We start from the raw sequence: 12,950 nt of genomic DNA, 5'->3' as shown, positions 1-12,950 counted from the left end.
TTCCCCTCGCTCTATCGACAGTCTCATCCTCCAATCTGAGTTTTCCGACCCCAGGTGACCTCGAATCAGTGGTCCTATGAGCGCGAACTATCAATCATGCGACGATTCACCGCCATAGTGCCTTTATGTCGAGAAAGATAAAGATATTTGGAGTTCGATTCGTGTGTACACAGTTCTTCTTATAAAGTGCAAGGTACTTTAGTAAAGTTGAGATGAATGCATGATATGATTAATTTTCGATCCCCCTATCACTTGGATTGCGCACGCGCTAATCATTTAGTGAAAGATCTCAATCATCCACAAGCATGATTATCAATTGGTCAGGACTTTTCCTTTCTTTTTCTTTTTTCTATTTCTTTATCTGGTGATTTTGCGATGTCTTGGATCACGTGCCTAGCACATGGTAGAGAGCAAAAAAATCTCGTGGGCATAATACTCTAAAAAACCTCAAACTTTAGATTTTGTCCCAAATGCACCTTTTGTCTTATAAAAAATCTCCAACTTTAGGTTTAGTCTCAATTCTACTATAATCTAGTTTTTGTCCCATAAAAAATCATCAACTTCTTGTCCCAATTCTATTCTAAACTTTTTTTTGTCCTATAAAAACTCTCAATTTTAGGTCATGTCCCAATTTTACCGACCGATCCCAAATTAATCCTAAAATTTTTCACAAACTTTTACTTAAGTCACAAATATGCCCCAATTAACCTTGCGTCCAAAATTTCTCTTTGACAACCGAGAGATGGAAAACTCCTAAGTACGAGCTGTTCGAACATCCCGAGCACGAGCTCTCCAACCATGAGAGATGGAACATTCCCAAGCACGAGAGATCGACGAGCGAAAAATCACTAAGGGCGATATTGACGAAGGGTTAATGGAGAGTAGATTTGGGACTCGATTAAAAGTTGGTGATCTTTTATGAGACCAAAAAAATTAGAGTGAAATTAAAACTAGACCTAAAGCTGAGACTTTTTTATGAGACAAAAAATTTTATGGTAGAATTGAGATTGGATCTAAAGTTCGGGGTTTTTTATGATACAAAAAAGTTTAGGATAAAATTGGGACATGGCTTAAAGTTGGAGTTTTTTTACGAGACAAAAAGCAGAATTTGGGACGAGATCGAAAGTTCGAGGTTTTTTTAGGGTATTAGGCCTGGTGACTTGTAGGTAGGTACCAACCATAGAAATTTGAAATTTGGGGGGGATGTAATTGCAACGATTTCTAAAATTCAGGGTGTCGAACAGAAAAGCTCCGTAACTTCGAGGGTCGAGAGACCGCCGGCTAGGCAAAAAACGACGCGCCGTTCCTCCGACGGTCAGAGCCCGAACGACCTGACGGTTAAAAAGAACCTGTTTCATGTTGGCTGCGCTCTGCTCCAACGTCATCTCCCGCCTCCTCTGCACCTAACCGTCATTTGAAGTCTGGTAGTTGAATTGAAGGTCTAGAGAGAGAGAGAGAGAGAGAGAGAGAGAGAGAGAGAGAGGGAGAGGGGCACCGAACTTGTCCGAACGAGGCAGCAACACAAACGAACGAAGTTCCAAGCCTTAGAAAACGTATTCCTGTCGCCCCGAATACTCTTCTCTCTCTCTCTCTCTCTATACCTTCTTGTCAAACCTTCAAAAACCATGAATTCCGTTGCTCCACCTCAAAGTCAGACACAGTCTACGCCCCTATATGTGTGTACCCACATTTCAGCCAACCCCAGATTGCTCTTATGGGGCGGCCCAGAACCACCCTCCCGTTCCTCGCTCCCGACGTTGACGGCCGCAACAGCAACGCCATCGAGGATGGCCTCGTCCGGAGGGAGCCCCCGCCTCGCGAGGACGGGATTCCCCACATGGTCGCCAGGTTTTTGCGGCGGTTCATGTCCGGAAGTGAGTTTCGAGCTAATCCGGTTTTGTTTTTGTTCTGTTCCGGGTCTCCGGGTTTGGGAAAGGGTGGGGCGAGGCTGATTTTCGGCGGGTCTTTGTAGATCAAATCGATGGCGGGTCAAGGACGGAGGAGGAAGAGAAAGTGTATTCTTGGTTATATGCATTGGCGCAGTCGGACAAGGACATGGTCTTCGAGTATGTTCAATCCACCGAAAGAGGTGAGTGAGTAAGATTTCCTAGCGCTTCATTTGTGTTTCGACTTTGAGGACTGCGGTTTAGGTTGATAGCGGTACCTTTGGGCCGAGATTGGTATTGTGCCACCTGTTTGATGAAAGGTGTAGTCGAATTGTATTTGTCGAAATTTTGGGACTTTAGTTTCTTTAAATTACGGAACTTGAAGGCAAACAAGTAGCAGCTTAGGTACTCTGGCTGGTTTGGCTGCTTTCCTTCTCCGCTTCCTATGATCTTTCAGAAATCGGTCACAACATCATTTTGTAGATTTCTTGAAAAATGTCAACTACATCTTTTCAATTGATGCTCGTATCAATTTGACTTTTGATGTAATTTCCATATCTGTTCTTTTCTTCCTTCTGAGTTCATTCGGAACTAATATGTCTACTGCATATTACTTTAGAAGTTGAAATGACCATTATTCGAGAGGCTTGGTGTCATTTCTTTCAGTTACAAACGAATTGGTTAGAATAAGTCATAGATTTATTGGGCCTGACTATTATTGGATGAGGACATACACATTGATATAGTCATTTGGCTCAAGAGGGAGAAGGTCATGCAAATAGCGTACAGTGTTCATTTGCGAACTCTTAAGCCCTTCTCAATTGGTTTTTTTCCCTTTTCCAGAGAGTAAATTTGATTTGGAAGATAGAATTCTAATTCAGGAACTTCACAACTTGAGCTTTGCTATTAACTTTCACCACATAAACCATGTGATAGCTTTATATAGGTGGCACTTGTACAGGTGTCAACACCTGTGAGAGTCCCAATCCAAACGGCCTGGACCATGACAATAGGTGTGAGTATGCTGTGCAGTGCTACTCATGCTTATTTCGATACTGCATCTTAAGAGACCATTCTCATTGAGGACATTCGCTATCTTTTTAAAATGACCTGCATTTTGCAGAGGCATATATCGACACAACTGTAGGATAATTGAGCAATCTCTGCAGCATCCATTCCTTTTATGTTGCCACCAATTACCAACAATAGCCAACTTTCACATCCCTGCAGAGCTATTGGTTGACATTTATCAGACAAAAGCAATATTATGAAACAGAATTAAAGTTGATTGAGCTTATCTAAAAGGGGATACTGTGATTACATCCTGCATTATAGGTTTAGTTTCGCTTTCCTCTCTTCTTGCAAATTACTCTTTGAATCATTGAGTTAATGAGATCATTATATGTTGATTCTTCCCTTAAAACCATCTTCCCCAACTCTGTTTCCAAAGCAAAAGTTCCCTCATCCTATGCAACAGGAGAACCAAAATTGTGCAAAGCTCTGCTCTCCTAATGGATGAAAATCCCCCAGAAGAGGGAGGCGGGGTACTCTTCTCCGTCATAACCTCAAGAAAACCGAATTACTAGTTCACCATCAGATTAAATTGTCGACTCATGTCGATCTTGTTTTCTCAGCAATCTGACAGACAATTTTAGAGAGCAACTAACCAAAAGAAGATTAATTACAATCAGCTAGTCAGCCAACCTATTTTCCTCTGGCCAAAAGAAATAATAATTTATTTCCTGGTGTCTGCACTGTACGCACCACCACCAGTTTGCTATCATGGGATGTTACAAGCCATCGCTTCTTTCCACCTCTCTCTTTTTCACATAGAAGCCAAACAGGAAAATTGAGATTTACTCCAAATTATGGCACTTCTCTTATCATAAGTAAGCCTATGCCCACTCACAATAACATCTTTAAATTTTTTTTTTCCTGTCAAAAGCACTAAATCATCCATCCAGAGAAAATGTTTCTTCACAAGCAAATTTTGTTTATAAATATACGATGATGCTCGTAGTGGTTGGTTGCTTGAAGATAGAGAGAGAGTTGCTGGTAGTGGTAATTGAGGAGGTGCATGCTGACGGTTTGATGCACATGCATGCCTACTTGTGATTGTGAAATCCCAGTTTGCGTTTTTGTTAATTTGTGTAAGTGTACAGAACTATTTTTGAGAATGGCAGGTTTTAAGAGTTGAGAAACAAGAAACAATAAAGGTTGAGGATGTAAAGTAAAATTTCAAAAATGCAAAAAACTCCTAGTGTCATAAGACTGGCAGTTGAGGATGATAAACGAAAATTTTTCTATATTGCTTAGAAGTTACATTCAGTCATTTTTGCAATCTGATTACACTTTGCTAGACATCCTTAATTGACCAGAATTAGATGTATACATGGTTAGGGACAAAGCAAAGAGATTTTGATGATAAAGAACATAAGATGCAAAAAGAAAAGGGACATGAACACCAGAGTTCCTTGATGTAGACTAACACTCAAGATAAAGGATGTAAGAGTGGCTATGGCTGTGACCAAGCTGTTAAGGTTAGATGTCGGACACTTTTATTAGCTGGCCTAAATGAGGCAACCGTTGCAATTTTTACCAAGAAAATATCAGCTGGTCCTTCTCCAGACTGGACAGTGCTAAATCTTGGTGTTGCTACTTCCTAGGGTTTAGCGATGAATTATCTGTAGAATAATTATTGTTCAACTGTTAGCGCAGGTGAGAAGAAGGTACTTATCATGTCTGCATTAGTTTCTTCAAATCTCTCTCGATAGACCTGTTTCAAGCTGAGTCTTTTCAAGTTAAGTTTACTGGTTGCAGGATCAAGGCTCTAATGGTCACACTTAGGGAGGCATGGTTGCCCTCATACCTTTAAGAAAAAAGAATTAGCAGCACATCATGAGAGGCTTAGGAAACAAGAAGTATATATTAAAAAATTAAAGTATAGACACTGCCAGGTTAACAGAAGATCATTGTGTTTGAGTTTTTGATTATTTCTTTTTCTATGCATAGTGTGTTTTGTGCCTTTGTATGTTCCATAAGGACGCAAACTATTTTTGATTATTTTTTTCAGGGTTGAGCTTCACTGAAGCAGAGAGGAGACTGAGAGAAAATGGTCCCAATGCTCCTCTTGAATATACTTTTCCGAGTTGGTGGCATCTCCTGTGGAATGCTTTCTTTCATCCGTTCAATATCATTTTGATTGTCTTGTCAGTACTCTCATACATAACCAGTGATAATTATAACGGATGTATCATGCTAGCATTGGTCTTCATAAGTGTCTCCCTTCGATTTTATCAGGTAATTATCGCTTAATATGCACTCTCATAAGGTACTTTAAGCCTCAATATCAATTTTATCCACTCTGGTTCCTATCAGGAACACAGCAGTTCAAAAGCAGCTATGAAACTTTCCGAATTTGTCAGATGCCCCATTAAAGTTCAAAGATGTGCTGGCAGAGTTGAGCAGACTGAATTAATAGTTCAAGTTGATCAAAAGGATGTTGTTCCTGGTGATATTGTCATTTTTGAACCGGGGGACCTATTTCCTGGTGATGTGCGCCTATTATCCTCAAAGCACCTTGTAGTCAGGTATGGCACCTAGAAAATTTCCTTGGGCATGTGAGCGACAGTTTCTCAGTCCTTTCAAGTCATCTCTTTCTGTAGTTTTACGGGCACTGGTTGATCCCATGGTCACACACTGATTTTTGCACAGTCAGTCCTCATTAACAGGTGAGTCAGGAACAACGGACAAGATGGCTGATATCAAGGAAAATCAGGGCACTCCCCTACTTGACTTGAGAAATATATGTTTCATGGTAGGTAACTGTTCAATTTGGGTTTTTTTTTTTGGGGGGGGGGGGAGGGGAGATTTTATGATAGTCAAAAGAATCATAGCTTCTGGCAGTTCAATTGATCCAAGATATAAATTGGGTCTGCTGGATAAGGATTTAGGTGTATGTCTATATTATCGCAGTAGATCTAAGCATTACATAGTGCATGCTGAGAAAGATTAAAAATTGCATGAGTTTCATTGAATACTGCCATTTGTGCTGGTTATTTGAGGCCTACTTCTTGGTGATTTTCATAAACGTTCTCATTTATGGATCCTTTTTTGTTTGAAATATTTCTTACTATGCTTGTTCAGCAAATATGGTCAAATGTGCATTGTACAGGGAACAAATGTGGTGTCAGGAAGTGGAACTGGCCTAGTCATTTCAACTGGATCCAAAACTTATATGAGCACAATATTTTCAAACATTGGGAAGCGAAAGCCTCCAGATGACTTTGAGATGGGCGTGCGGAGAATATCTTATGTTCTTATCGGTGTAATGCTGTTAGTTGTCATTATCATAATCTTAGCAGAGTACCTCACATCTAACCAACTGAGTGACAGCATCCTTTTTGGACTTTCTGTGGCATGTGCATTGACCCCTCAAATGCTTCCACTGATAGTTAACACAAGTCTTGCCAAAGGAGCGCTCGCTATGGCCGAGGACAGATGCGTTGTCAAAAGTATAACCGCCATACGAGATATGGGATCCATGTAAGTGTTGAATTAGCAGCATTCTGCATGTGCATAAGTACTCGTAAACATGCATGCTTTACTTAGAAAATTCAGGCACCTTTGTCATGACACCTTATATTACTCAGAAGGCCTTATATTCTCTTGCGATAACTTTATGAACACCCTGTGTATATCCAGTGTCATTTTTTTAGGAAGTTATGGCCACCTCCTTTGGTGAAATTGAACAAGCACTCCTGCTTCTAGAGATCTTTCTAGGACCCACGCCTCTGACCAGGGGGGCAGCTGAGACTTCTGACAATGTGGACTCTCTGTTGAACTACAGTAAAATAGGGGGCAACTTGTCAAAGTTTTCCTAATTTTTCAAACAGACAAATGTGCACACTTGCAGTCAACCAGTAGGCGGCATGCAAGCACGTCAACATAAGGAGAGAGATAGATCAACTGCGCAACGAGTGAGGATCACACAAGCACTCACACTTTTCTCAATTGCGTTTTCAATAATATGGAACATTCTTCCGTTTTAGTGTCTGGGTTAAGTGCCCATGTTTGAACAAGGATTAATTTTACTTCACCACCTAGTTACTCTAGGTTGTGGGGTAGGTCCTGGTGGGACAGTTAATAGACATCTCCCTATATTTCGTATCTGGAGAACTTCACTTATTTCCCTCTCCAGTATTAGGCTTTTACGTTCTTTAGTTCATCCAGCTGTCAATTTTGTCAAGCTAACTATTTTCAGCTTTACGGTAGTAGCTAATTCTAGTTGCATGGTGGGACATGTCTGTGGCATCTACACCATCTCTTGGTTGTACAGTTTATAATATGAATATTTCCCCCAGAAAAGAGCAGCTTCATTATGAATTTCAGAGAGAAAGAAGTAAGCACAGTTCTTCATTCAACAAGCAACTAAGGATAAGATAATTAGTCAGCCACTCAGGATGTCAAAGTCAAGACTGAAAAAATCTCAGTTGTGTCTTTTGAAATATTCTATCTGTATATGGAAGGCCAATTTGAATGGTGTGTCGCAACTATCAGATGTCAGTTTAGCTTTTCAGATGGATTCTCGATTTAACCAAGAAGTAGCCTTTAAAGAGTTTTCCATAGTTGTGGGTAGTTGGCTGATGCAACAAATCTTCTCTTTGGGTGTTAGTTGGAGAATTTTCTGTCCTTTAGTTGTGGAGGATACTCGAGTCTCTAATAAAGTTGAAAAGAATTTCCAAATGTTTTACAATCAGACTGTTGAGCCCAAAAATTGATTATAGGACACTGCTTGTGAATGTGAGCTGAATTGATATAGCTCCAGATATAATTTGCTTTCAGCTTATGGTACCTGATTTTTTTGAGTCTATCTGTTTGTAGTACCCCGCATTTGATGTCTTTATTATAAAAAACTTGACTGTTATGCTTTTCTTTCCTGCCATCAGGGATATCTTATGCATTGACAAGACTGGTACACTTACCATGAATCGGGCAATCATGGTTGACCATCTTGATTGCTGGGGTGTAAAGAGAGAAAAAGTCTTACAATTTGCCTTTCTTAACTCTTACTTCAAGACTGATCAGAAGTATCCTCTTGATGATGCAATATTGGCATATGTCTACACAAATGGCTACAGGTTTCAGCCATCCCAGTGGACAAAGGTCGATGAGATCCCTTTTGATTTTATACGTAGACGCGTATCTGTTATTTTAGAAATTGAATCAAATTCAAGAGACAGCAAAAGCAAGAGCAGTGATAGATTTATGGTAACAAAAGGAGCACTAGAAGAAGTGATGAAAGTTTGTTCATTTATTGAGAAAATTGATAGTGGTTCTACTGCAGCATTTTCTGCCGAAGAATATCAGCAGATTTTGAATTTGGGAGAAGAGTTAAGTAATGAAGGACTAAGAATAATTGGAGTTGCAGTAAAGAGGCTAACAAAGGTCCGTATAAGTTTACCTCCATCCTTTTGAATCTGAGGTGCACTATTACCTCACTTGAATTTTCTTTTTTGCCTGTATTAGTTTCGATACAATGGTAACGACTCTGCTTCTATTGCATTATTAGATAAGGCTTCACTAGCGGTCTCCCAGATTCAAGTAGCATCTTTTTAGGAGGTTTTTGGGTAAAGGAGTTGCTTGCTGAAAATTGTCCTTAATATTTGAATTTAACACATTAAAAGGGAAGTGTTTCAGATTCACAACTCTTGAGTTGACATTCGTCCATCTTACAAGTGCAGCAACAGTGTAGAACCTACATTATATGAGTTCTTTTTAGTAGTTGCTCACTTGCTCAAAGTTTGAACATTATTTATGTGTTAGGTCATTCACTTGCTCAGAACATAATATGTTGTTTCATCCCGAAATAAATCTAAGCTGATCAAGAAATATCAGCAAATTAGATGGAAGAAGAAATGCGACAAAAATAGTATGTATGACTTGTGGCAGATATTGGTTTAAAAGAATTTTATTTTTGGAGTCACTTAGACGTTCCGGCAGTGGCACACAGATGTATTGAGAGTGAAATAGGTATATAAGTGTGACCCTGTTAGGTACTTCTGATTTCTGTGCACCTATAACCCGGTCTTGTGGTTGAAGCATGCCATGATCTGTTTGACTGATTCTCCGTTAAGAAATTTATATGTAGCTGTTAATTGTTATATGCTCCTTATCTCTTTACATTGAGTGCAAATAATTAGAGGAACCGGATTTCTGATGATAAAAGTCGTATCTGTGATGGTAAAAGTATATGGTGCATCTAGACATGCTTGTCCTTGCGTCTCCTCGACAAGTGGTGGACAGCCATTATCTGATGACGTAATGCACTACTATTGCACATTTTCCCAATAAATGGTGGCCACTGTTATTAGTGGCTCTGGTGTGGGTTTAATCTTGGCCGGATTTTCCATCATCCATCTTCTCATCATTCTTTCTCATTAACCTCTTCTTGTAAAAGCATACCTTACTAAACTACATACTGAGATCCGCGAAAGTATTTTGTTCTTCATCACTTTTGTAATCAACATTTCTTTTTGCCATCCTAATGAATCAACATGTGATAAAAAATTTCACGATACTCAAACGGTAGACAAATAAAAGTACCAAAAAACATGCCGGTGGTCCTCTGCTAGCAGTGTTATACTCTTTTCAAGCTCTGTCTTCAACCATACTGCTATATTCCCCTGTAAATGTTCTCACCTTGACAACATAGTTTGTCCCAAATCATCAATATTAAGCTCTGAGGAGTAGATGATCGTATGCCTATAGAGGGAAAAAAAGCGCGTCTCCTCGACAAGTGGTGGACAGCCATTATCTGATGACGTAATGCACTACTATTGCACATTTTCCCAATAAATGGTGGCCACTGTTATTAGTGGCTCTGGTGTGGGTTTAATCTTGGCCGGATTTTCCATCATCCATCTTCTCATCATTCTTTCTCATTAACCTCTTCTTGTAAAAGCATACCTTACTAAACTACATACTGAGATCCGCGAAAGTATTTTGTTCTTCATCACTTTTGTAATCAACATTTCTTTTTGCCATCCTAATGAATCAACATGTGATAAAAAATTTCACGATACTCAAACGGTAGACAAATAAAAGTACCAAAAAACATGCCGGTGGTCCTCTGCTAGCAGTGTTATACTCTTTTCAAGCTCTGTCTTCAACCATACTGCTATATTCCCCTGTAAATGTTCTCACCTTGACAACATAGTTTGTCCCAAATCATCAATATTAAGCTCTGAGGAGTAGATGATCGTATGCCTATAGAGGGAAAAAAAGCTTGGTGCTGAAGTATCTTTCCTGTTTGTTGTTTTTTACATCGTAACTTTCTTTTACTGATCGCCTACTTCTCCTGTTGCAGAATAGAATTGGTCAGAGTAAGGATGATGATGAGATAACAGAATCAGACATGGTGTTCCTTGGCCTTGTAACATTCTACGACCCACCAAAGGACTCGGCTAAGCAAGCATTGTGGCGGTTAGCTGAGAAGGGAGTAAAAGCCAAAGTACTAACTGGTGACTCGCTTGCTCTGGCAATAAAGGTTTGCCAGGAAGTCGGCATCAGAACTACCCATGTGATAACGGGACCTGATCTGGAGCTACTTAACCAAGAATCCTTCCACGAAACGGTTCAAAGGGCGACCGTGCTTGCCCGGCTCACCCCCACGCAAAAACTTCGTGTTGTCCAGTCCTTGCAAACTGTGGGAAACCATGTGGTTGGTTTCCTAGGAGATGGAATCAACGACTCACTTGCGCTCGATGCAGCCAATGTCGGCATTTCCGTGGATTCAGGGGCATCGGTTGCTAAAGACTATTCGGAAATCATATTGCTCGAGAAAGATCTAAATGTCCTAGTCGCAGGAGTTGTGAGGGGAAGAATGACTTACGGAAACACAATGAAGTACATAAAGATGTCCGTGATTGCAAATGTAGGAAGCGTTCTCTCCCTCCTTATAGCGACTCTTTTCCTCCAATTCGAGCCATTGACTCCTAAGCAACTCCTTGTACAGAATTTCTTGTACAGTGTTGGCCAAATTGCTATCCCATGGGACAAAATGGAGGAAGATTATGTGAAAACCCCACAGAGATGGTCTCGGAAAGGTTTACCGATGTTCATATTATGGAATGGCCCTGTATGTACAGTGTGTGATGTGACCGCACTACTGTTTCTTTGGTTCTACTACAGAGCTGATCTAGTTGACACAGAAGATTTCTTCCGCTCCGGGTGGTTCGTCGAAGGCCTGCTCATGCAGACGCTCATCATTCACTTGATTAGAACGGAAAAGATCCCGTTCATCCAGGAGATTGCATCATGGCCCGTGGTTTTGTCGACAGTCGTAATTTCGGCGATCGGGATAGCGATTCCATGCACTGGAATCGGTTCCATCATGGGGTTTGTCCGACTTCCCTTATCATATTTTGGATTTCTGGTTGTGCTCTTCATAGGTTACTTCACTATCGGTCAGATAGTCAAGAGAATTTACATATTGGTATATAGAAAATGGTTATAGACGATCGATCTGAGTTTGTTTGCACAAAGTTCGGTATAGGAAAGAAATTTTGTCTATTCTTTGTTTTTTTCTCTTTTGCTTGGGAATGTCATTGTATATTGTTGAGAAGAGATTACAGCCTCAGATTTTGACAGGATCATTCACAGGTCGCACGATTCTTTCTCCTGCTGCAATGTGAGTATCTGCTATCTGCTAATCTTCCTTTGGATAACTTACAATCACAATGTCTGAATAATGACTTCAATAACAGTGATGCCCCTCGCATTAACAACTTGTCGGTAGTTATCGGACCTCAAGATCAATTTTTGGTGTGATTGGTTTAGCTCGCACTACCTGTCATGACGCGTAAAGTCACTTCATAGACTAGAAAACTTGCTCGATGAAATGGAGTCCAACCAAATGGGAGACGCTCTTTGATCGACACTCCGCGAGGGTCAAATTCTGTCCGTTTTTGAGTGAGCAGTACAAGTTTAGACATGACATCATGTGTTACTGTAGTTTGATCACATAGACTAATCTCATGCATATCGACGTTATGAGTCCTCTTTAGACTGATCCATTTGTTACAAACTGTCTGCTTTTTCCAGCAAATTGCAGCATGATCTGATATAACAAGCCGGAGCAATCGAGAATTCAGACAACCCATTGTACTATGAAAGGAGTCGGTTAATAGTGCCTTTGGTCACAAGAAATGAAATTAGACTATAAATTAAGTAGAATATTAACATGTGCATTTTCGCTGGATAAAAAGATTTAACAATCACGACATTATCAATCCTTTTTGTTACACTAACAATTTGATATTGTAGCTTACTTTATCATTTTTAATTTTCTAACATTTGTAGCACTCTCTATAAAATGTCAGTTTATCTAAAAACCTTTTTCGAAGTAAAGTTTAGACAATTTTATATTCGTATATTAAGATATCAGAAGGCCCTTGTATCAATCAATAAAAATATAACTCTAAAATTACTTTTATGTGGAAAAATATGTGTCAAATTTAGAGTTTGACAACTTATTAAAATCATTAATTCCGGGGCCATCCATGTTTGACAAAATCAAATCAAGGGAATAAATTTTTAAATTATATCCTATATTAACTCTAAATTCTTCAATGACTCGACTAGTAAAAAAATAAATAATTAATAAATTATGTGTCTTGTGTGCAAATAGTAAATTCACGATCATTTATAAGACATATTCACATGCAATCATTATCAATATTGTTAAAATTATTTTATTTAAGAACTTAGATAGAAACTTTGACACATATAAATTATAAGTGTCAAATTTCGTAACTGCACTTTAATTTATATGACCTTATGATCACGTAAATATTTGATGGTCGCACTTCGCCGCACATAATCATTTATGAGACCTATTACCAAAAAGGATTTAGTGTCTTTCAAACAGCAACATACCCGAATTTTGCTGCGCATAATCAATTTTTTATTAACATATTCCAGTCATACTTTTTCTTAAGATATAGCTTAAATATAATGATGATAGAGCCATAAACGTGATAGTTTAACTTGAGAAATATTATG

The 12,950-nt window shown here is 39.3% G+C and overlaps 1 protein-coding gene across 1 annotated transcript; it reads left to right on the top strand.

Annotated features, from left to right (window-relative positions):
- The first annotated feature begins 1,566 nt into the window (after positions 1–1,566).
- On the top strand, positions 1,567–11,542 carry LOC115683019 (uncharacterized). The gene is made up of 8 exons (XM_030607395.2): positions 1,567–1,874; positions 1,973–2,089; positions 4,960–5,186; positions 5,265–5,476; positions 5,601–5,703; positions 6,061–6,431; positions 7,835–8,333; positions 10,255–11,542. The coding sequence occupies exons 1-8, from the start codon at positions 1,715–1,717 to the stop codon at positions 11,401–11,403; spliced, it is 2,838 nt and encodes a 945-aa protein (XP_030463255.2). The 5' UTR covers positions 1,567–1,714; the 3' UTR covers positions 11,404–11,542.
- Positions 11,543–12,950: the final 1,408 nt, after the last annotated feature.

Source organism: Syzygium oleosum, unplaced genomic scaffold, assembly GCF_021117445.2.
Source record: "Syzygium oleosum isolate NSW1041296 unplaced genomic scaffold, Sole_v2.1 Sole_v2.06, whole genome shotgun sequence".
Taxonomy (NCBI): Eukaryota; Viridiplantae; Streptophyta; class Magnoliopsida; order Myrtales; family Myrtaceae; genus Syzygium; species Syzygium oleosum.
This window is presented reverse-complemented; position numbering and strand designations above follow the sequence as displayed.